Source organism: Pezoporus wallicus, unplaced genomic scaffold (assembly GCF_028554395.1).
Source record: "Pezoporus wallicus isolate ANWC-B61680 ecotype Strahan unplaced genomic scaffold, APGP_CSIRO_Pwel_v1 contig_5485, whole genome shotgun sequence".
NCBI lineage: Eukaryota > Metazoa > Chordata > Aves > Psittaciformes > Psittacidae > Pezoporus > Pezoporus wallicus.
The window spans coordinates 4171543-4195097 of record NW_026641550.1 but is presented as its reverse complement, the minus strand read 5'-3'; the positions used below and the strand labels follow the sequence as shown (position 1 = coordinate 4195097).

The following is a 23555-nucleotide window of genomic DNA, read 5'->3' as shown; positions in this document are numbered from 1 at the left end:
GGCTTGAATATAAACGAGTTGATTCAGCAAAGACTAATTTTGTTGCATGTGGAGTCTATATTTAAGTCAACGAGATGTTGCCAAGTACTTCACTGCTTTACTGACCAGCACAGGGTGATAAAGACAGGAGGCTTAGACTAAAGAAATAAGAAATAAAGCAGAGAGTATATATTTGTGTAAGGAGAGTACTGACAGCAGCATTACAAACTAAAACTGCTCAAGATGACAGAAAAAAAAAACAGGTAGGACTTTTGTCTTATCATGGGCTGGAAAGAAAAAGGGAACATTTTCATGACCATGTCATTAAGCAACCTAAACCCTAAACTTCTTTGGATGAAATTAAACACAAATCACTAGAAACATTACATTCTTACTTTACAGCAAGCCGATTCTGCTCAGCAGTGAGTTCCTCAGCTTGTCGCCCTATTCCTAGAGAGAAACAAAAGCCACATTAGATCTTTCCAAAAGCCAGACAGTGAAAGCTATCCCTAAAGCCTTATATTGATATCCCACAGATAACTTTCTTTAGCCATAAACTTTAAGATTTTGTCACAGCAGTTGTAATACAGCTCAATTCCTAACTTTCAGATCAAGTATACTCATGTTCTACTCCACCTCTTCACTCAGTTCCTTACCACTTTCCCCGTTTTGCACCCGTGCTGCTCTTTCAGAGAAAGCAGCCATAGTATTTCCCACACATAATGCAACTCTCAGTGCCATCAGCTGGCAGCAACCCCCACCAGCCTCTACTAGCAGTCCTGGCCTGGAAAAACCTCTGCTGCCAGAAGGCAGTGGCTCATTTAAGCACAAGGCTCCCACTGGCTTCCCGGTGAGAAATGGAGCATTTCACAGCAGGAGGAGTGGACAATGGAAGAGAAACGGACTCTTTAGTGAGCAGGAGCTCCTCTGGTGTGAACGAGCAGCCAGGCTGCCAGCTGCTGGAGCAAGCCTAAACACACATATCAGTAACAATCTGGAATTGTCCAGACTGGAAGGGCGACCTCCTGTTGAGTCCACAAGACCTTTTTGGGGCCAGAGCACAGACTCGCTGCCCAGGAAAACTACAGAAAGGTCTTTTATAATGGCCTTCATCGTACTGTTCACAGCTCATAGCAAATATCTCAAAACCTTCACTCTGAAGCTGAAGTTGCACATACTGTGAGGAACCCCGCTGGCTTCAGCAGAACAACTCACCAGGGTATGAGTCACAGCACTGGAAGCTGAGCATGCACATACACGGCTTCACAAGATCGGGGGCTTGGCATCAATTAACACAACTGTTCTAAACGTTGTGGCCATAATTACCAATACACACAAATACAAGACCCATTTCCTAAAAAGACTGCGGATAAACTGCTCATTTCCATTCTCTCTCCATTCTTTCAGTTTGCAAATACTGGGAGGGTCTGAGTTCCAGGGAAACAATTAAGCACTTAATTACTGAAGGGGCTGCCTATTTTGTTTGTCTGTTTCCATTTATGGACAGCTGCGTTCCATTTTTACAAATAGATATTTGTCACTGATGTTTGAACCACAAGCTGCCTCAACTGCGCTATGTATGGAGGTCCACAATGTAATGAGCCTCTTCCACCGTCATTAATCTGGAGGATTTCTGGTTTTCTTAAAAGGCTCCTGTATCTGCTGTTATCTTTTCATTCTGTTCATTTACCTGAAATATTTCAGGTGTGCATCTAGGTGCATCTCCTAAATTTTACATCATAGCAACTCTATAGCACAGCTTATAATGCAATGGGTCTCAGACCATCAGAAATTCACATCACAATGATGATGATTGACGTTTCTAGCCTTACAGCTGTACTAGACACAGACATTTTACCGGGAAATAATAGTGCTCTTTGTCACAGCGCAGCACAAGACTGAAGACAATGTTATTTTGCTTGCAACTGTGACTCTCCCTGCACTGGGGGAAAAGCTGTTGAATTCCATCTCATAACCCATGGAGTACATTAACACTGTATATATCAATGATAGCATATTTTTGCTGCATTAATGTTATTGACTGAACCTACGTATCAAACACAGCTCTTGATTTTTGAGAATCAGGAACACCTTCAGAGAGCTTAATGGAGGTGCACAGTAGCATCTAAATAGCACATACCAATACTAGCTAAAATCCAAATAAGACCCCCCCAGGGAGGACCTAAGGGGGAAACCGGTTGTCTTTGTTACTGCAAAGACAGTTCAATCCTAGAGAAGAGATCAAAACCTGAAGTTTCTAATTTTCAACCACAAAAACATTTTTCTTCTTTATTTGGAGCAGCTCGCTGAACTATTTCATCCACTCTGTAACTCAACCACAGAATGCACTGGAATAAAAAGACTGTCTTCAAAACATGGGAAGAAATTGCTTTTCTTACCATCGTGTAACTGGCATGCAAGTGTTGTGATCTTCTGTGTAATTATCATCAGAGGACTATAACAAAGAAAAACAATAGTCACATGCCTTGTAATACGGATTATTCCCAACTTTCTTACTGAATAACTTTATCCCTTTAAAAGGCATAACTGTACTTGCAACAAGTGGAAAACATCCAATTAAAACTGAAGGAGGCACTCAGGCATAAGACAATTGCCTGGGTTCAAAACAACCTCACAGTAGCTTGCACTGGAATTCTTAATTGCTAAATGTGCACAAAGGCTTATTTTATTTCTCCCCATCCCGCAGCAGTGCAAACTGTAATTCAGGAGGAATTGCACCACTAGGAAATACCAGCTTCTGCAATCAACTAGCTTGCTTTTCAAGCGAAGACCAAATTTAAGCCCCATATGACACAACACTAGAATACAGCAATACTGCTGTAACATAATTCTATCTCTTCTTACTGTCTTCTTCCTATTGTCTGTCTCCTCAGTGTCCTAAAAAGTTGTCGAGCTTATTTCCCCTCATAAATAGTCCTATCAATTAATTAGGACTGCGTGCAAATAACAGAATAGCTGTCAGCACAGCAGTTTCCCCACTCTCTCCTTGGACAAGCAACTTGTGGATAGCCTGTCCAAGATGTACCACCCAACTGGGAATGTCTGGGCATGTGTGGTCTGGTGCCTCCCAAAAACATGAGCTAGCTGTAGCTGAGCCACGCTTTAAGGCTACAACCACCCAGCAGTTTTGGTGTCAACCAGACAAGCAGTGTAGGAATAGCCACTACGTTCAATAGGACCGTGTATACTTCCTATATGCAGTCTTATAGAGCTTCTTAGCGTTGTGGGAAATGTGAGCTGCTGCAGGGGAAAAAAAAAAAAAAAATGGAGAAAAAAAAGAGCAAAACTCAGCTTGGTGCATCAGTAGCTGGTCCCCATGAGGGTAAAGGATGCAGCCAGGAGTATTCAAAAGAGTAAGAAGAAAGACGAGTGGAAAACACTGGGGACAGCTAACTAGTCCCTCATAGGCAGAGGTTCCAGGGCTAATTGTGAATCACATACAGCTTCTGAGGGCTGTGGAGCCCTAAACACAAAACCCGATCTGGAAGGACACTGCCTTTGAGACGTTCACAACCACGGGCATCAGGAGGTTGTAATGGGTGACAAGGATACGTCATTATTTAGAAGCGTTAATTGTGATATGTAAAACCAGTTCCACAGAAGAGATTTGTCTGTGCTGAGGATTAATGCAATGGATTGTGATAAATTTTCAACAGAAACCATACAGAGGTTTCTTCTTGAACACAAATGACATCTTCAACATGGAAATTAAACCCCAAGTTTGTGTACATGATGTTTACAGAGTTTGACCATTATATGGAACTTTTTAAAGAGAAAGAGACATAGATGATTACTCCAAATATTATGGCTATCCAGTTCAAATATTGTAGTAGAGTGAAAATTACCATCAATGATAAATCTATCTAAAAAAAACAAATGTTCATGTTCTGCAGAGATTTTTGAGATTCCGTATCATCCTTGACTAGATCAATCTACTGGTTACAAACAAATGTAAACTCAGTGTCTAAGATAAACAGTTTGCAAACCAATTATCCCACTATGATAAACCAAACTGATTATCAAGGTAATTCATATGCTAAGCATGGCAAACGCAATAATATTGGAAAAAAGACATTGTTTCTTCATAAGTGGGTTTGGTTTTGTTTTGGTTTTTTTTAGTACTAATTATGGCTGACCTTTTTCAGGAGTCCACATGTAATTTGCATTTCCTACCCAAAACCAGAGAACATGCAGTATCAGCCAATTTCTCAATCAGAAACTATTTTTATCACTTCAGAAGTCCCTACTTGAAATGTCAGTTAAAAAAGTTTGCTCATAAAACCCAAAACATCCTTAAATATACACAGATCTGGAATACAACTCTAACACAAGGGTTTATACACCAGCTGTCTTTGGGTTATCTAGACTGCTATGGCAGCTAAGGAATGGAAGAATATAGCAATGACTTTCACCTAAGCAACTCCAATATTATGAAAAAGTCATTCTAATTTTTATTCCAACTCATCTTTCAAGAAAAAATATTTATAAGCTGTTTTCACCATTATCTTCAACATCCTATTTCTCAAAGTAGATTTTCCCATTCAGACAAAATTTAGCTTTCCTTTCAGAGATAAATAAATCCAGATTCTTTAAGCATATGAAAAAGCAGATTTTTTTTTAATCCTTAAGAGAGAGAGAGGCTGTCAGCGATGCAGCAGTTCTACTGCAGTAAACACAGATTTTTATTTCATCAGTGCCTGACCTATTAGCTTTGTGGGTCAACACTAACACTTGCTCCAAATTGGTTAAATTTGTTGCGTATGTTTCTTACAGTAAGCACTTTATGCCAATATTGAAGTGGGTAACATTCAACCTCAGGCTTGGAGCCAAAACTGTATGCCTTTAAGTGCCTAAATTTAGACACTTGTCTTAGAAAAATTGGGCCCCCCACTGTAAGCCAGAGAACCAAAATGCAAACAATCTTGATATGCTGATTAACTGAGGGGAGCAAAGCGCAGCCTGCACTAAAGTCACACAACGTATAAACAGAGAAGAGAGAGGTTCTCTTCATCTATATTAGGAATTCATCGCCTAATTGACAGCACATTGAAACCTAGCAGAACAAGTCAGCCTTTCCTGCACTTTAATCAGAGAAGACAGAGTCTGCCTGCCTCAAGTCCCCACTCCAGAGGAGGCATGCAAGCACAAAAGTGGTGCTGCTGCCACTGTGGGTGAGAGGGAGATCCACAAAGAACATCTGAGATACCTTCAGCTCTCTCTCCTGCCATCACTATATTATACATCTGTGTATCTTTTCTATAATCCAATCGGGAAGGTGGAAACCAGCTGTACAGTGGCAATAGGATGACACCCTCTAAATCTTCATTTAAAGGTATCAGGTACCTTTAAATGCTTCACACAAAGGGTAAGCAAGGTTTCAAGTAAACAGGGAGCATCTTCCTTCTCCCTCACCCATATACCATTCCCCCACTGACTTGATTCCAATGGGGAACCAAGCCTTCACTGCAGGTAAGGTCAGAGCACAACAAAACAATGGCAGTACTGGAACTCGCCCCTCTTCTGGCACTCCTTTGAGTTGTGGATGCCCCCCTTCTGCACACTTACACCCATCCCACTTCTCCCTGGGGATTCACCAATCTATCCTCATCTCACACATGCACAGAGCAAGTCTAGGACTGTTTATTTTTCCAGAAGGAAGTGAACAGCAATGCATGAGAATGCAAGTCTTGAAGCAGTATTAAAAATTAGATAAGAAAAATACATTTAGTATAGGGTGGAATTAGTACCATCATTTCCTAAATAGACATGTGGGGTTTGATTTAAAACTTGGCCATAGCATTGAATTATCATTTCTATTCAGCCTTTTAAGCAAGCTCTAATTTTAAAAAGCAATAAAGTGTTGCATAAGTCAATAGATAAAATATTGCATTATATCACATATAGTCACCTGTTTCCTACATGATAATATTTTAAACCTTAGACTCTACTGGAAAAAGACTGCAGCGTTGCAAACAAGAAGAGGAGCTCACATACCTATAAAACTTCCAACCACCTTGAAAAATTGTCCCAGGGAATCAGTATGAAATAGTAAACTTCAACAAATAATAATAAAGTAGTAAACCAACCAACCAACCAAAACTGTCTTTACCTTATGTTAAATACTAAAAAATAACCTTAAAAAGGAAGACAAAATTCTAACAGTTTACAGAGAGCACTCCACAGTGGGTTTTACCCCCCCAATTAAACCTTCCAACTGAAAACATACCAGCTAATGTAATTTTTAAACATGGCTTCCCTCAATGTAATAAATGCACCCAGAAGCACAGACCAGTGGAAACAAAGGGTCAGCATCAGTTGTAGACTGTTGTGGGGACCCTCCCCATATCACAGGCTGGCTTCTACACTGAACAAGCTTCAATGCTTATGAGAGAAAAGACATTTACCAAGCAGTCTGCCTGACCTTAGGTAATCCCGTTGAGGAGTCTGGCACATGCTTGCTAGAAATAGTTTCCACTGACCTGATTTCACTAAGAGAGGAGGTGGAGTCAAAAGGCTCATTGCAGACAGGACTCTAAACCAGCAAACATGTATTTCACTTTTATCTCTTTAGCCCTGAAGCCACAATGAGATGTTCACACAGTCACACTCTGCTACAACACAAACTGTGCTGCCGGAGGGATAGCCAAGCCAGAGATGCCACAACAGCTTTACCAGCAGTGGGCTCTTACTTCTGCTTTCGAAAGCAAAATGAAGAAGTGCTGAAGGAAAAATACTTTACTAAACACACTCATGCGTCCAGAGCAACTTACAGTTTGGTTCATGTGGGTTTTTTGGTGAAAGCTCGCATAGAAGCATTTTACTTGAAAGAGCATTTACTTCTGGGGAAGCGTCCTGGAATACACTAGCTGTGCAGAGCTCTCTAGTAGTGACTGCCTGCTTGAATTTTGGCTAATTCCCACATTGCAGCTCTTGCAGGGCTTCTGTGTAATCACTGGTAAGTGATAAATCATAGAATCATAGAATGGTTTGGGTTGGAAAGCACTTTAAGATCATCTAGTTCCAGCCCCACTGACATGGGCAGGGACACCTCTCACTAAACCATGCTCTCAGTGCAGTTTCAAGTGGACAAATGCCCAGAGGAGCAACCAAGCAGTGAGCAGGCATGGAAAACAGATTGACACACCCCCCCCCCCCCTTATTCGCCCTGTACCTGTGCTGCTGTACTCCCCCTAGGGACTTGCTGCGACCAGAGTTACTGAGAGCTGTCAAATATGCCCTGCAACAACACACTGCACTTCACACATTTAAAAGACAAAATAAAAAGAACAAACTAAACTCGCAGGACCAGTCGGTATTTCTGCACTGTGTTCTGACATGGTAACAGAAAATATCTGTGTTTGTTTCCTTCTGCAAATGTATTTCCTTCATAGAAAACAGGCTGTTGTATTTTTGTTTCTTTCTTTTGTGGCTGATACTAAGCCACTGAGAGGGGAAAAAAAAAACAGCAAGAAAGCACTAACCACCCAACAAAAATTCACTGCCTGAAGTGATGTTTGTTGGTGAAGTATCTGCTTACAAGACTTTTTGAGAGGGCTTTTTCAATGACTATCCCTTTCTAAGCAGTTTGCTGAGAATGCCGCTGCTGTTCTGTATTTGGGATATAGCGAGCACAAAGAGATGCCCACTCCTTCTGGAGAGTGATGTCCACCAAATTGTTCACGTAAGAGCAAGAGTTGACATCTGCAGGGAAGTCTCCCTGATGGTTCTCTCTAAGACCAACAGAATATTGAAAGCAATGCCAGTGTGTGGCGATTTTCACAAACTGATCTTTTCTGTAAGGAATGGCAAGAAACTCGCATATGCACAATCATTCCCTCATGGTCACCAGATGAGCTGCAGTATTAGGAAATTTTGCTTAGACACTGGAAGAATTCAAAGAGGAAACAAAAAAAAATTCATGGTCTTAATCAAGCAAAGGATTAAAGCAGATACAACTTCCACATGGATGAGGAGCTCCTCTGAATTCTGTCCAGATGATCACATGCATATTCTATTTGTTCATGTAGCTTGCTAGATTGAAACTATGTTTACTACTAGTTTCCAAAAATCCCAATCAAGATCCCTTGATTTATTTTAAACTAATTTACCTCTAAAGCCATAATATTACTGTACTCAGTCTGAGCCTGTGATACAAAGAAAAAAACCCACCAAACTGTGTGCTAGTATTATCATTTTTATAAAGTTGTATAGAAACCAGGCAACTTACCAGCATAATCCTCTTAGCATAAAGAAGAAGAAATAAGAGAGAGAAAGAGAGAGAGTTAGGATTTAGTTTTCCTAGGTACAACGTATAAATGCCACAGCAAACCAAGCAAAATAAATTACGCATGTTTCAAAGATTGATTTGAATTAAAGGAGAAGCACAGCATTCAGTTATTCTACAATTAGTGTTCAAAAATTAAGTTTTCTTTAAGAAAGTAGTCAAGAGAAAATTGCTACACTATGTCACTGAAACAAAAATTTGGTAAAATAGAATCATAGAACAGTTAGGGTTGGAAAGGACCTTAAGATCATCTCGTTCCAACCCCCCTGCCATGGGCAAGGACACCTCACACTAAACCATGTCACCCAAGGTTCTGCCCAACCTGGCCTTGAACACTGTCAGGGATGGAGCATTCAGAACTTCCCTGGGCAACCCATTCCAGTGCCTCACCACCCTTACAGGAAAGAATTTCTTCCTTATATCCAATCTAAACTTCCCCTGTTTATGTTTTAACCCATTACCCCTTGTCCCTAATGAAGAGTCCCTCCCCAGCATCCCTATAGGCCCCCTTCAGATACTGGAAGGCTGCTATGAGGTCTCCACGCAGCCTTCTCTTCTCCAGGCGGAACAGCCCCAACTTTCTCAGCCTGTCTTCATATGGGAGGTGCTCCAGTCCCCTGATCATTCTCTTGGCCGTCCTCTGGATTTGTTCCAACATATACAATTTTTAAAAACTAATTGAAATTCAGGTGTAGCAAACTGGAACTGGTTTCCATTGAAACCTGGCACAGAGTTAAAAAAATAAAAGAATGGAGTTTTCATGAAAGTACTACCAGATACATGAAAACCTCTTAAATCAAAAAATTGCTGCAAGCAGCTTGAGTACAGTTTTGATTGTGGGAATCAGTGACCAGGCCTACCCTTTGCGTGGGCTGCAAGAATTAACGAGTCATTAGAAGTGAACAAGTTTCCTTCTTAACTTTGAAGTGATGAGTCACAGTTTGATACTCCATTTTCCAGTTTACTTAAAACATGACTCAAAAGTTACACTGTTCTACCAAACTTTACCTGCATTTTACAAGCTGTGTTCCCAAAATGGGGGACTCCAAACAAACAGCACAACCAGCTGTTACTAAAGAACCTCCCCTTCCACCCCCCCACCCCCCCCCCCCCCCAGTAATCCATCTGCAAGCACACATCAAAAGGGTTATACATGCAAGCTGTTAAGTGCACAAAGCAGGTCAAGAGAACAAACGAGGTATGACAGCTTTCAGCACCAACACCGTGAAACACTCCTTTAGCATCTAGCTCATCACTTTTGGGAACTGACATTGCAAAGCTGATAGCACTAGAACTGGTCACATGCCTATTTGATGTGGATTAAAACTTCCCCCCTTGCAATTAGGTATCGGACTTACAGGATACTGAGGACTCAAACACAAGTCAGTAGGTAAGAGGCCCTTTGTTCCCTTTTAAAGATTCCCTTAAATAGAGTGCTTTGCCCTCTCAAAGTATGTCCCCAGCTACTTCACCCAAAAGGGTGTGAGGCTGTATGGAAATAGGCATTGCTCCATGGATCCTGTCTCAGTTTCTTCTGAAGTCCTAAGGGAGAGCTTGAAAGCCATCCTTTCAGCCAGGAGTCTGTTTGAATGCTCCCCTATTACCACATGCAACAGATGTGGAACCATAAAACATGGGAGAATGAGCAAGAAGGGGTTAAGTTGTTGCTCATACATGGTAAAACTGTGGTCAGGGAGTATATTTTGTCTGTCTGGGTCATCACATCTGTTTAGGTATGTGCATAAAGTTTCAGTGAGCACATAAAATTTACAGCTCAAGAAAACCAGTTGTAAGACAGATTTATGAGATTGACCTTTGTTTCAGCACTTTGGATTGCAAGTTTTTACTGATACCACTGCAGTATTTTTATTTTGTCTTAGTTTTCAAAATACACCATGAATATGTAGCTCATATCCATACTACATTTTCCAGTTGTTTACTACTTGGCAGCTTTATGTTTGACTGAAGTTTAGGAATTGGTTTATATCTTGAAGCATCAGGACAAAATCAAATAACAGAGTAAGTTCAGTACCCTTACTATCCTCAAGCTCATCACTAAAGAAGAGTAGCTCTATTTTCATCAAGAAAGCAGAAACTTCTATAAACAGGCACCTTTCCCGTTCTTCCACCCCCAGTCTCAGCTGGATCTTTATTAAATGCTTTCAGCAGCAGGCAATTAATACATCTCACAGCGCATTTCTGAACACACTGCTCAGAAAAGCATGCTTTCTTGCATTTCTCTGTCTCATACACACACACAGCTACAGCATTCCAATCTCATTTGTAGGCTTCTTGGTATGTCATGCTCTTTCAGGACATGCCTTTGTACAGTAAAAGAACTGCAGAAAAATATAGAACTAAATTTCTCTAAATGCACGAGTTACCATTTCTGCCCCCTCCTCTAATTAAAAAAACAAAACCAAAACCCAAATTAAACCTCAAAAGTTTTAGAGAAACTTTGCCCCTACTCCCTGAAATGCAATTAAAACCTTAAATCCACCACCCACACAGACAGCGAAAACCTTTGGTTTCCTTCTCTATGCCTATAAGAAGACAGAGGCTTGGAAAAGGCATCAACCTACTTGTGCCAGCTTACAGAAGCTTTTCATAGCATGTTACTAATTACTCTGTATTCAGACATTCAATTAAACAAGTGGAATACAGATTAGCGCATTGTTTTCAAATCATGCAAGAGCATACTTTCCTCTTGTAAACAATGTACAGGGTTAGCTGTGTTTTTGCAAAGCATCCTCTACTGCTTCAGCTAAATCAGAGACCACACCATACATGAAGAACACTGTTCCACAGAAATGCATGCCATATAAAAAGCTGTACTATTCAAACATCAGCCACAATCCACCTCTGTGAGATAACCCGCAAACCCAGCACCAGCAGCGAAAGATGATTCTGTTTGTCTGTCTGCTTGGGTTACCCAGCCACCGAACCTCCCAGCTCCTCCGTTGCTCACCCCCTGCTCAAGTCTTGTCCTCCCACCCACTGGAGTGCCTGGGGTGGGAAACACCTTCCCAGTGGGGGCATCAAGATAAATCAGAACACAGCAAAGAATGACCCAGAGTGATGGCAGTGCCTAGGAAGGTGGAGGAGAGCAGCTCACCCCACCTCTCAGGGCAGACTATCAGGGACCAGAGAACCAGCTGTGCCGCCCATCTCCAGCAAGCCACTGTGCAGATTTATTCCACCTAGAGCAGTTTAGGAGAAGTCTAGCTAATCAAGGTCTACTTTCCTAACTAGAGAGTGCTTAGCATGAAAACAGCAGAAACAATGAATCAGTGCAAAAAATCACAGTGTTTATTCCTTCCTTCCTAAAAACAAATAAACGGAAAAACAATCCAAAAACCACAAAACCAAAACGCAACAACAAAAAAAACACCAAATAACCAACAAGAAAAAGCCTTTAAAAAAGCTTAATAGAAACTAAATTGCAGGCGCTCCACAGATAACATAAAAATTATTCTTGAAACACACTGAATTCAACTAATGCTAATTGACACAGGACCCAGCTCGCAGACTCACTCACCCGGAAAAATCTGTAGTGAGAATACCGTAATGAAATATGTATATTCGGCTTATGTGGCACAACGTGAGGTATCCCATAGCTACAACAAAGGAGTACCTAAAAACATAACATACAGAACACACAGTTACCAACACAAGTACCAACATGAGCTAGAATCACTCAAATAGATCTGGGGCTTGTTTAGAAGCAGAGTTTGACTTTTGCAAATTAGGTTTTTAAGAAGTCTGAAGCCATGTTACAAGGTCTGGCAGAAACTGTCAAAGAGGACTGATAGTTTTGTGTACCCAACTCAAACATTACAGAGGTGTTTCCTCACACTGGGGGTGGGAAATGGAAGAAATAAGAACACTTCGAGTCAGGCATTTAAATTTTAGAGTTCCAGCCTCACGTATTATTTTGAAATGTCTGACCCAAGTATTTGAAACCAGGCGCTACCATACACGTATCACTGAAGTTATCTCCTGCCTTTTTTGTCTGTAAATGTTCTTTATTCACAGGTACAACTCTTCCTCAGATGTACCAGAAACTAATATTTCAAGTTCAAGATATTTTCTCTTTCCCGATTTTGTATCAAGGCAAATAACGACACAGCCTAATCTTTTCAGCTCTGCATGCTGAAATATGCCATCTTCCAGAAGAATCGTAGAATCATTTAGGTTGGAAAAGACCATTAAGATCGTTGTGGCCAACTGAAGAAGCATTCCTTAAGTGGAGTGTGGCAAATTCACTCTGGTTTTTGAGATGATCCTAAAATTATGTCAGGCAGGACAGTAGCACCACTGTCTCTTATTTAAGAGTTGAATGGACTGAGAGCTGGAAGTGTTGCAGTATCTAGCGGGGGCAGATACAGCCATTCATACAGCTAACTTCTCCCTGTATTTAACCGAGCAAGAAAGAGGATAGTGGAAAGGTAAGAAGTGAATGGATACTTGGAAATAGACTGATACATGAAGCAAACTAGACAGTTCAATGGAGAGCTGGGACACCAGAACTGCGTCACATGGACAGGCATCAGATCCTCAGACAGCCCAGGACCTGAAGACAAGTGAAGAAAGGGTTTCCATTCCCCAGCTTAAACTGATGTGGATGTGAGCATTCAGCAGCAGTTACAGAAACAGCCACACAGCATAGAGACAGAAATCACCTGTAAAACACCCAAACCACAGTATTAACTGCATGCTGTTAGGGGGGCCAGCGCAAAAGTAAAGACGTTGGATGAACTGCCAGCTCATCCTTCTAGCCTGCTATAAAGTAGCAGTTTTACAAATAGAAGTCTTTATTTGTGCAGATGAATGGGAAGCAAATGACTCCACCTGCACAATTTTAAAAATTCTCATGTGCTGAACTCTTAACAGAGAGTATGGTACCCACATGAGAAGGCTCAATGATGAGCAGAGTTCTTCCACATGGACTTCCTCTTAGTAAGTGAAAGAAGCAGGTATGACTAAGATGTAGTTTTCATTTCCATATGAAAGCACTTTTTGCCTTCGGGCCAGGAAGACAGTCATTTCATAAAGCACTTCAGGAGTCTTAAAGTGTCTTTCTTCCTCTCAGACTTTCGTATAGGGAAAAGAAAGATCCCATGGTGGTGAACTCCTCATGATGATGCTGTAAGGCTCTGCTTCAAAGCAATGATATTTCTGTACTTTCTACTTCTCAAACTCAAAGCCCAGTATCAAATGCAAGACTTAATTTCATAGATCACTAACTTAAGCTGCCACAGTGACCTTATTTGAACTACCTAACTCAAGAATAAGTGGAAAATACCTAAAGGCCAAACAGCAAGGGGAAAACACATTAAAAAGGATTATCAAAAGCAATCCTCAAGACACAAGACCAAGGAGAATATGACTTCATTATGTTTAAGAAACCAGAGGTTTGGGCATAAATTATTAAGCCTGCAAAAGCCAACTTTTGAGGCCAGCAGTTTCGTAGGGAGATGCAATATATCAATGCAAAAACCACAAATTGAAATTACAGCTGCTTCTGTAGCAGAATGAGCAAAGCTCCTGCAAGTAACTGGGAAATAAAGTCTCTAGACTTATAGCCACATTAGCTCACCTGTGGATGTTGGGAATACTTGCCATATTCATAATGCCATAGTTCATCATCACCAGGACAAAAAGATGAATGGAATACCTTGAAGACAACAAAGTGAGTATTTAGATAATTTCTACGTGACCTGGAAGGGCTGGCAGTTCAGAGTGAGGAAATATTTTTCCATGCAAATGACATAAATGGAATTTCATATCAGGGTATCAGTAAACATGGATTATCACAATGACATCTTTATAGCCTGGCTATCCATCAGAAGTTAATATTTATGCCAAGATGTATTGTCAGTATATTTCATTGAAAGAAAGACCAGCCTGACTCAAAGTGCATATTCAAACTTAATACATCTTTTCCAAAAGAGGCATCTTTGCAGCGGACTGGTGTGGCTTTAACTTCCAGAATAAACACCACAGATTAAACACTTCACTCAAATACTTCCACAGCTCATTTTACTTTGAGGGTTTGGGAATTGTTTAGAATAACACGGAAAGTGCCTTAAGACTAAAACGATGTAATCCAGAAAAGCCTACATGAAGTTTAAAAATACTTTTAACCCAAGCCTTCTCTACATGGTGACTAAATACTCACCACCCAAAGCAGAAGACAGCAAAGTATATCCCAAAGAGGGTGGCAAATGCATGGCGAACAGCAGAGCTGGCATGACTGGGACCCAAGTAAATACGAAACCAAAATGCAGCCAGAAGTGCAAAGAGTTGACAGGCTACAAAATTGATCTGTGAAAGACAAACAGACAAAAAATGGTTGTGATTCTTGCAGGATGAGGGGCAGGAGTTTCTCCATCCACAGAACAATAGAAAGTAGAGCCAGGAAAAGGAGGGGGAAAAGGGAGAGCAACAACTCTTGTTTCTTAGCATTCTGACTTGTGAGCCCAAGTGATAACTTTGCTAGGCCAACGACAAAAGGGATTAAACAAGCACATAGAAACCCAAAAACTCAGACAAGGGGGCAAGCAGGTTCCAGTTACCCAAGGTACGGGCAGGCTCCAGGCTGTTCTCACTCTCCCCAGGGCAGGGCTCTGCTCTGCTGCCAGCAGCACTGGCGTGCCAGCACAAGCCACGTTCAGGTGACATCAACCCCTCTCTGTCATGTTAGGAAGCAGAGGCCAGGAAGCAGACCAGGACTCTGAAGCGTTGTCCCAGTGCCCAGCCTTCTGCACAAACCCCAAAACAAGGGCAAAACCAACAATCCTGGTGTGATGCTGTTTCACAAACAATAACTGGAAAGCCTTCTTAGCAGAAATCCTCCACTCCACAGCATCCTCCAAGCTGGCCTTTCAACTTACCATTTTTTTGAGGTTCAAGAGTGCAAAGAAAACAACTTTTCTCTACTATCACACAGACAGCTAAGGAAAAATGCTTCTCAATCATTCTTTGGCTACTGTATGTCTCTATAGAGCACAGGAAAGCAGCCTGGCCCCATTATAAGGGGGTGCCAATTGCAATGGGAACACAAGACAGGTATATTCGGAGAGCAGGCAGTCCTTGACTAGAGGCTACTCTTATCAGACAAAAGGACAAGGCACAGCTTCAGTATCCACAGAAGAAAACCAATACCAAACTGCCTTCTTGAAGTCACCTTCTCTCTGACAGCCTCAGCAAATATCTCACAAGTCAAAGGAACAACAGAGCTCAGGAGCTGTCTCTAACAGTGGAATATAGCATTAGGATACATCCCAAAGTCCAGCCTGGACCCCAGATAGTGGGAGTTAAATCTATTTATGTGGCTGCCATCTTTTTTTTTTTTAAAAAAAAAGACTGCAACCAATAAATTAATTTTAAGGAAAAAACAAACAAGCAAACAAACCAAACCAAAAAACCACCCTTGAGGATTCCCCAACAGCAAGTCATCCTGGAATGAGCAAAACTAAATAGGTTGCAACATTTAAGCAATCACTTGGATTAGAGGATTATCCAAAGCTGTCAGCCCAGGACAACATGATATATCTCACTTGGAAATGCTCTGACATGTTGGCTGTGCAGAGGTGGTTGGATTTGGGCAGGCTTCTTGTCAAAAACGTTTACAATGTGTTTAACAAGATACTACAGCCCCAACTGCTTTCATTCTCATGGACTATATCCAGCACAGCACTGTACAAGCAAATGTTTTTATTGAAGGTTTGCTGGGTATGTTGCTGCAGTTCTTTTATTTCAGTGGTGCAGACAGCCATGCAACAGAATAATGCAGCGATTTAAATACTTGGATATGCTGAATTTTAGTTCTCTAGAGCAAAGACAATATCAATTTATTTCTTGGTCATGTAACCAACCAGCATTTATTATGGATAGTATCATAGAGCTAGACTTAAATGCAAGCAATTCTTATTTTCCATGCAAGATTTAAAAAGTAAGAGAACAAAATTATACTGGTCTCACAAAGCCCAAATGCTGCAATACAAACCCCAAACTCTCATCTGGTCTATTACCATACAGCTCCACTCAGAACACTAACTCCTCTCTCCCCTCCTTCCACAGCCATAGGTGCCACAGAAATGACTAAAGAGAGTACATGCCTTACAGGGCTGCTCTGATTACATCCTTTCTAAGCAAGCTGCTAACACTGATGGATGCCAGTTCACCAATGACAACTCAGTGAATCTTAATACCACTTTAGCCTAATGCATACTCTTACATCCAATGCAGCAGCTCAATTTTGTGCCATGCAGAGCTCCTTTGATTCACTATAAAGAAGGAAAGTGCAGAGACTCCAAGAAAATTGATCATATCAGAATACTAGTGTACATTTTTTGTAATGAATTAAGCTAGAAAGTTCCTTACAGAAGAATGATTGCAACACACCTTTAGAAGTTACAGATATGATTCAAAACCCCCGTTTTCTTCAGGATCCATAAATGACAGAGGCAGTGTCAGAGGTACCAACACAAACCAGGATTCCTCAGTGTCATATGAGCATTACGTGACTTACCACAATAACATCGAGAAAGCTGCACCCAATGCATTGCTTGGGCGATAGACTTTCAGATAAAAAAAAAAAATGCAGTCTGAAATGCAGAAAGATAAGACTTTTGCTCACTGGCTGAGAACATTCATGCCTTTGCCCTTCCTTCTGAACCGCAGCCACCTTAACTCTTCGGCAGCTTGCCAGGTTCCTCTCCTCCATGACCTTGTTCTCCTGACAGGCAGCACTGCAGCACTGAGGTTTTCAGGTTCAGGGTTTTTTTGTGTATATCTACATATACACATTACAAACAACATAATCAGTTTCAAAGATTCATCAGCAGAAGGACTGGGAGAAAGATACCAATGAACAAGGAAACCAAGTAAATACAAAAGTTACTGATAAAACCTTCCTGTCATCCATGACATATTTGGTACCTGTTGGACAAGAACATTGGGAAATAGTGTTGGAGAATACTTCTTTTACCTGTCCACCTATAAACCTGCGCTTAGAATCTGAATGCACCAAGATGACCTCTGCTTTCCGTGAGGGTCAGTATGAAGAGCAAACTTATCTGAGCAGAGCTCACTGCAAGGTCTAGCATGCAGTTTGCTACAAGATTGACTTTTAGAGGTGTTGAGTAATTGGAGAATACTTCTTCAGATCACAGAATTACAAAATCATTGGGGTTGGAAGGGACCTCTGGAGATCATCCATTCCAATCCCCTTGTCCAAGGCAGTACTACCTAAAGCAGGTTACACAGGAAAGTGTGCAGGCAGGTTTTGAACATCTCCAGAGAGGGAGACTCCACAACCTGTCTGAGCAGCCCATTCTAGAGCTCTGCCACTCTCAATGTAAAGTTGTTCTTTTGCATGTTGAGGTGAAACTTCTCGCGTCTTAGTTTATGGCCATTGTTCCTTATCCTGTTGCTGGGCACCACTGAAAGGAGTCTGGCACCAACCTCCTGGCACCCATCTTTGAGATATTTATATGCATTAATAAAGTCTTCTCTCAGTCTTCTGTTCTCTAGACTTAAACAGCCCAGCAATCTCTCCTCATAAGAAAGATGTTCCAGGACCCCTGATCATCTTTATGGCCCTTCACTGGATCCTTTCCAGTAGCTCCTTGTCTTTCTTGTACTGATAAGTCCAGAACGGGACACAATACTCCAGATGTGGCCTCACTAGGGTCGAGTAGAGGGGGAGGATCATTCCCTCTGAGTTTACCCGAGCCAAGCTGAAATCTTGGATAAAAAGGCCAAATCTTTTTTTAACTATAACCCATCACAAAGAGGGGGGGGGAAAGTTGGTTGCTTCTTGGGTATGAGGAATATAGCACAAATGTCCAGTAGAACTGGGGTGCTCCTTTCCATATGCTAGGAAAAATTCAGTCTGCCTGGCAGGCTGAACTCCATATTTAAAACTGAACACCAGCTCTGGTAGCAGGCCAATCAAGGGATGTGGTAGCTTTTTTTATGACTACTGCCTTTTATTTAGTTAGTTACATGTAACTTTTTAAACACACCCAGCATTCACATATGTACAAAGACTGCCAGTTCATCTGATAGTGATTTTACTGCATTCCATTTACCATGGAATTAATTTTATTTAACATGCATTAATTTTATGCTCTACTCCAAGTATTTAAGGTACATAAGTAAATAGATCCCAGGGATTTCAAGTAATGTTGTACCGCATAACAAGTGAAGTAAGTCACACTTTTCTCCCCCTTTCCCTTCCCAAAGAGAAAAGGCTTCATATTATTCCTTTTTGGTTATTTCCACTGTTGCTAAAAAGATTTTGTAAACAGTAAATTGTGGACTTCTGAACATTGATAGATTGTGTCCACAGAAAAACAACATGGAAATAGAAAAGAAATTATGAGAACTAACCCTTCTCCTTGCAACTCACCCTTATAAACTATTTAACTCCTGGTTTTAGCTAGGCATATTTATTCAGTGTTGCCATCAAATTTTTGTACATGTGGTTTCAACTTTACCAGCAGAAAAGAAACACTTTAGTTTTTTATCGTCATTTTCTTCTATGCTCTAGTAAGCAAGATGTAATAGAAGTAGGAATAGGAGCATATGATATGTTGCCAAAACAAGATACTATATTCCTTTCATTTTCCATGATTAAATATTGGAAAGCAGAAAGGCAGTCTCATCACAGTATCCTGGAACACCATCTGGAAGACTTGTATCTGAGTCACAGCCAGCTGAAGACAGCCTTGCAATGCAGGAACAAGATATCTGCACTTTTGGAGACAGGGAAAATTTGGAACAGCTCCAGCCAACTGGGTTGATCATTATTGTTGTCTGGTTAAGAAGTTCTTTAATAGCTAATAGTCTCGACTTTAAAAGACCAGATGGGTCCAGAACATGTAAAACCCAGGTACAAACAATGAGAAAAAAAAAACAAAAATGTAGTTCGTCCCTTTATCTGTTCAAATTCTATAGCTGCAATCTCTCAAAGTGGCATTTAGACTGCAAATCTGAGTTTTATACAAAACTAGCAATCAGGCCAAACCAACCAAGCAAGCACCTATGATGTTGACGCTAGAACAATCAAACACAACAGTTTCAAGATCCCCCTATGTTAAAATATCAATATCCCCCTTATGTTAAAATCAAAGCCCTCAAAGTACATAAAAGGTTAGTTCCATCTGTCTCAAGCCTTTGCATCTTCTCCATTTCTAATGGGGTGAAACCAACTTGGCAAATGTTGGACTGGTACTGTAGGAAGGGGAAACACTAACTCCTAGGGACCTGGAGCCACCTTTTCACTTATCTGCATCAACAGGCAGGGCATATTACATGGAGAAGTCATCTCTTCTACCTCCTAACCATTCTCAGAGGAAAACCATAAGACTTTCTACTCTATCTTTCATTAGGTCTCATGAACCATCTGCAGGTGGGCATTGTCAAAGGCAAAAGCCAGTTGACAAGTCACAGAAGTCCCAAATACCTAGCATTAAACACCTGTGTCTTGAAATCTCAGTATTTGGAGGACATGGAGCCATAGAATATTTCCAAAGGAGACTGGCAAACATGTTGTTTGGTACACCAAAAAGTGACTCAAAAAAAACCCTTGAAACTCTTACAAGGAGAAACTGGAAAGTTATTTTCCCTGTTAAAAATTCTTGAGATGGGGAACAGAAAATACTATAGGAGGAAAAGCCTGGCTTTATACTTTTCCACCAAACCATCACAAATAGCCTTGGTCACTGCTTTCCATAGCTCAGGGTAAGCTGCTAATCACCCACTTCAGGAAGCTTCAATTCCCCTAAGCCATGCATCCTCAAATATTCCTATTATAAAAAGTGGTAACAGGCATTTGAAGGTAACTAGATCACTCTCTAGGAAGAAATAAGTAAGTTTAAGCACATTATTAAATAACAGACATATGTCTGTTATTTTAGTGCTTTTAACATTTTCCTTGTAGTTTAGTATCAGGAAGAAAATTCCTGCATTCTATCTTGACCACAAAAATACTTTGCTTTTCCTTTACTAGTTTATTCCTCCCTTACACTAGCAGAAAAACTGATCTCAGTTTCCAAAAATCTAGGAAGATATAAAAATTGACCACACAGTTCTCTCCAAACTCCAAATGGCAATTAAGCCCATTACCCAAATGGGACAGCCTTCTGCAAGCAAAATTCCTGTTAATGCTATAATTCATTAACTATGAAAATCACTATAAGAAATCACACTGCTAACTTGCTATTTGTTGGATGACAAGGTGCTTATGTGTCCCCCACAGCACTCAAATTCTGGACACAAAAAAGGCATGCTGCACATTCACACATGTTCACAGAGGCACAAGTGTGTTACAGCACAGTCAGGATGCCAGAATATTCCCAGCCAGCATTCAGGTCCGTGCTCACTTCAGTGTGCAGCAGATGATGCAAACTGTCCTCACATTATAGGTATCACAGAAGATAACTACCCGGTCTTGTGCTTACCAGCTAAACAAGAGAATAAGGCATTAAATCTGCATTTCATCTGCTGAACAATATAAAGTGTATGAGTAGAGGCCTCCTGTGGTGACTGACTATAAAGATGGAGTTGTATCCCATGGTTAAGATAACTGTATTTGCTGCTATATGCTAACAACCTACTGTGCATTAGTTTAGAGGCTGCTACAAGGTTTTTATCTGGTAAATTAGAAAGTCTCTTCTATTCACAAACTTACAATAGATCACCAAACAGCTGTTTTCAGTATTTGGAAAAGCATAAGTAACCATGTTAATAGAGACTACTGACAGCAACATCAATTTCTTCTCAAGTCAAACCACTGCCTGTGGAGTCCAGCAGCGCTTGGGTAGTATTTTGGGAAGGGGATGCCATAAAGCATTCCACTTCACCAGATATCAGCCCCATCTTCCAGGATGATGTCTTTCTTCCAAAGAATAAAACAAGAAGTACGGAAGTGTGATAACTTGTTTTCTCTGTTTAAAAGACTATTTTGCACATACAACAAAAGACATTCAGCAAAAAACATGTTTAACTTCACTTTGCTGGAGAGATTTCTACTTCGATGTTGAAAAACAGACCTGCCCTTATGATAGCGTTTCATAACATCCAAATTGTGATATTTTAAATGGGTGTGTTAAGAATGAGAGGTGGAATATTCTTTAATCAGATCATCTCATAGATATCTGATACTTACCAAAATTTTTCAAAATATTTTGATCTTCCAGACTGTTTTTATGAACCATAAGGACAAACATTCTCTGCAGAGATCATTTAGCTCTATGCAGGGAGGGCACAAACACCCCAAAATAGTAAAATGCCATCACAGAAACAACATCAGATTTCCCACTGCTAGAATTTTGACTTAGGCTTCCATGAAGGAAAAGGATTCATGTAACATCATCTGCGCAGCTCCCCTTATTGTCCACAATAGCATTGCTCTGCATAGAACTCAGTGCGCCAAGAGCCAGCACAAACAGGCATTTGTGAAAAAATCAGAATTGACTACCACTTGCAAGATGCTGTATTTTCTGTCTAAAGCCAGGCACTGTGAATTGCAAACAGCATGGATCAGAGGAGACAAATTAATTTACACTGGGGAAATACTGATACAACCACTGAAAAGTCACATCTCTGATATTATACTGAAACAACTCATTTCTCTGACTTCGTGTCGGTAGGCATCCTGTAGAAGGCTCTGTGGGGGGGCAGAAGCAAAGGTTTGAAAATAGAATTTCTCTCAGGGGAGGGAACAGAGAGAGAGAGAATGTAATGCATGACTAATTAAAGATTATTGTTCCTCTTGAAAAGCAGCAGTAAATTCTCATAGCCCTGGCTTTTCTGTTTCTGTCACATATGGAATATGGAGTTGTTAAAGCAGAATATTGCTTTAATTGACAGTATTTTGGCCTGTTGCGCTGTTTTCCTGGGTAAATTCTGCTGCTTTCCTACTTATGGGTCAAATATCCTTCCATGATTTAGACTATAAACTTGAAACAGATGTTCTTTCTGGATTACCTCTATGAAGCCACTAGCACAATAATCACTACCAGGACATACAAACACAGCTATAGAACAGATTAAACCCTGAGTCATCAGAAATTTTAAAGGAAAAACATTTAAATCAAAAGTGAGCTTGAGAAGTCAAATCTACATCATAATGCTGTCACACCCCTGTACATTTACCTTTGATGACTGATACATTTAACGTGTGGACATGATCCAAAGACAGCTTTAGCTTGCTGTCAGCAGCTCATACACTGAACTGTAATGATCCTATATGTTGGACAGAACTCTAAGTAGTGATCATTTATGCACAGCGGTTCTGCCACTACTCAGTAATTACTGCTCTCTCAATGAGTAATACCAAAATAGAGCATGATGAAATTTTGTTGTACCCAAGATATCCAGCAACAATTCCCATTCGTACCTGTGATAGCCAGCACCAATTCCTACTTGTAATAGAAGCATCGATACAATTAAACCAGCTGGAGCCCTTTTTTAAACCAGAATGCCTTTAGACTGTTAGGAGAGCTGCCTCATTTCTTCAGACTACTCAGCAGTGAGGTAGAACACTAATTACAGTACCTTTAACTCCAAAAGAGTTCTTTTAAGAGAATAGTTTGACATACCTCTGTGCAAAGATAGTATCACATGGTATAATATTGCAGACATGTCTAAAAGCAGAACTACAGCCAGCAGGTCAGAGCATGAAGGATATTTGAATGAGAAAAGGAAAAAGAGGAGGTAAATGTCGTTATCTAAAAGGGAATTCTGACAGGAGCAAAAAGCCCAAATAAACAAAAAACCCACCACCAAAAGCAAAAACACCAAGCCAAGACTACCAGCCTTGATTTTCCAAAAGCTTTCACAGGAAGTAGGAAGTCACTGAGATCTTGAAATTCTCCTAGGAAATATGTGCTGCCTACCCTTCTTTCTTATGCATAGATTCATACTGATGCAGCAGGAACAGCCTGATCTTATCCCATTACTCTATCACTCAAGCTCTTCTCACAGGGTCCATTTGGAAGACCTGCTTTAAGCATATGCAAAGTTAGGAGAAAGATGCTGAAGTGAAAATGAACAAGAAAACAACAACTCCAGGGAGTAAAATACAGCAAAGCAGAGACCTGAGTGCTTGCAAAGCCTCCTCTGAAAGTCCCTAGAGCTCTAGGAACCTCCTGTGGTGGGAACATCACCGCACTGCTTCCACCCTTTCTCTGCCACCTGTAGGGCTCTGGCAGCTGAATGAGCTTGGACCCTTAGTTTTCATGATCATTAGTTAAAT

General features: G+C 40.7%; 1 protein-coding gene across 5 annotated transcripts in view; it reads right to left on the bottom strand.

Annotated features, from left to right (window-relative positions):
• MBOAT1 (membrane bound O-acyltransferase domain containing 1) overlaps nt 1–23555 on the bottom strand; it is a 53304-nt gene that overhangs the window by 15211 nt on the left and 14538 nt on the right. For 3 of the 5 annotated variants that reach the window (XM_057424334.1, XM_057424338.1, XM_057424335.1), the window contains exons 2-6: nt 14466–14611; nt 13884–13961; nt 11823–11918; nt 2379–2434; nt 375–429 (exon numbers count right to left, since the gene is read on the bottom strand). In XM_057424334.1, coding sequence (XP_057280317.1) covers nt 375–429; nt 2379–2434; nt 11823–11918; nt 13884–13961; nt 14466–14611 — 431 coding nt within the window. The remainder of the gene's footprint in view (nt 1–374; nt 430–2378; nt 2435–11822; nt 11919–13883; nt 13962–14465; nt 14612–23555) is intronic. The other 2 variants (XM_057424336.1, XM_057424337.1) reach the window with 2 other exon arrangements.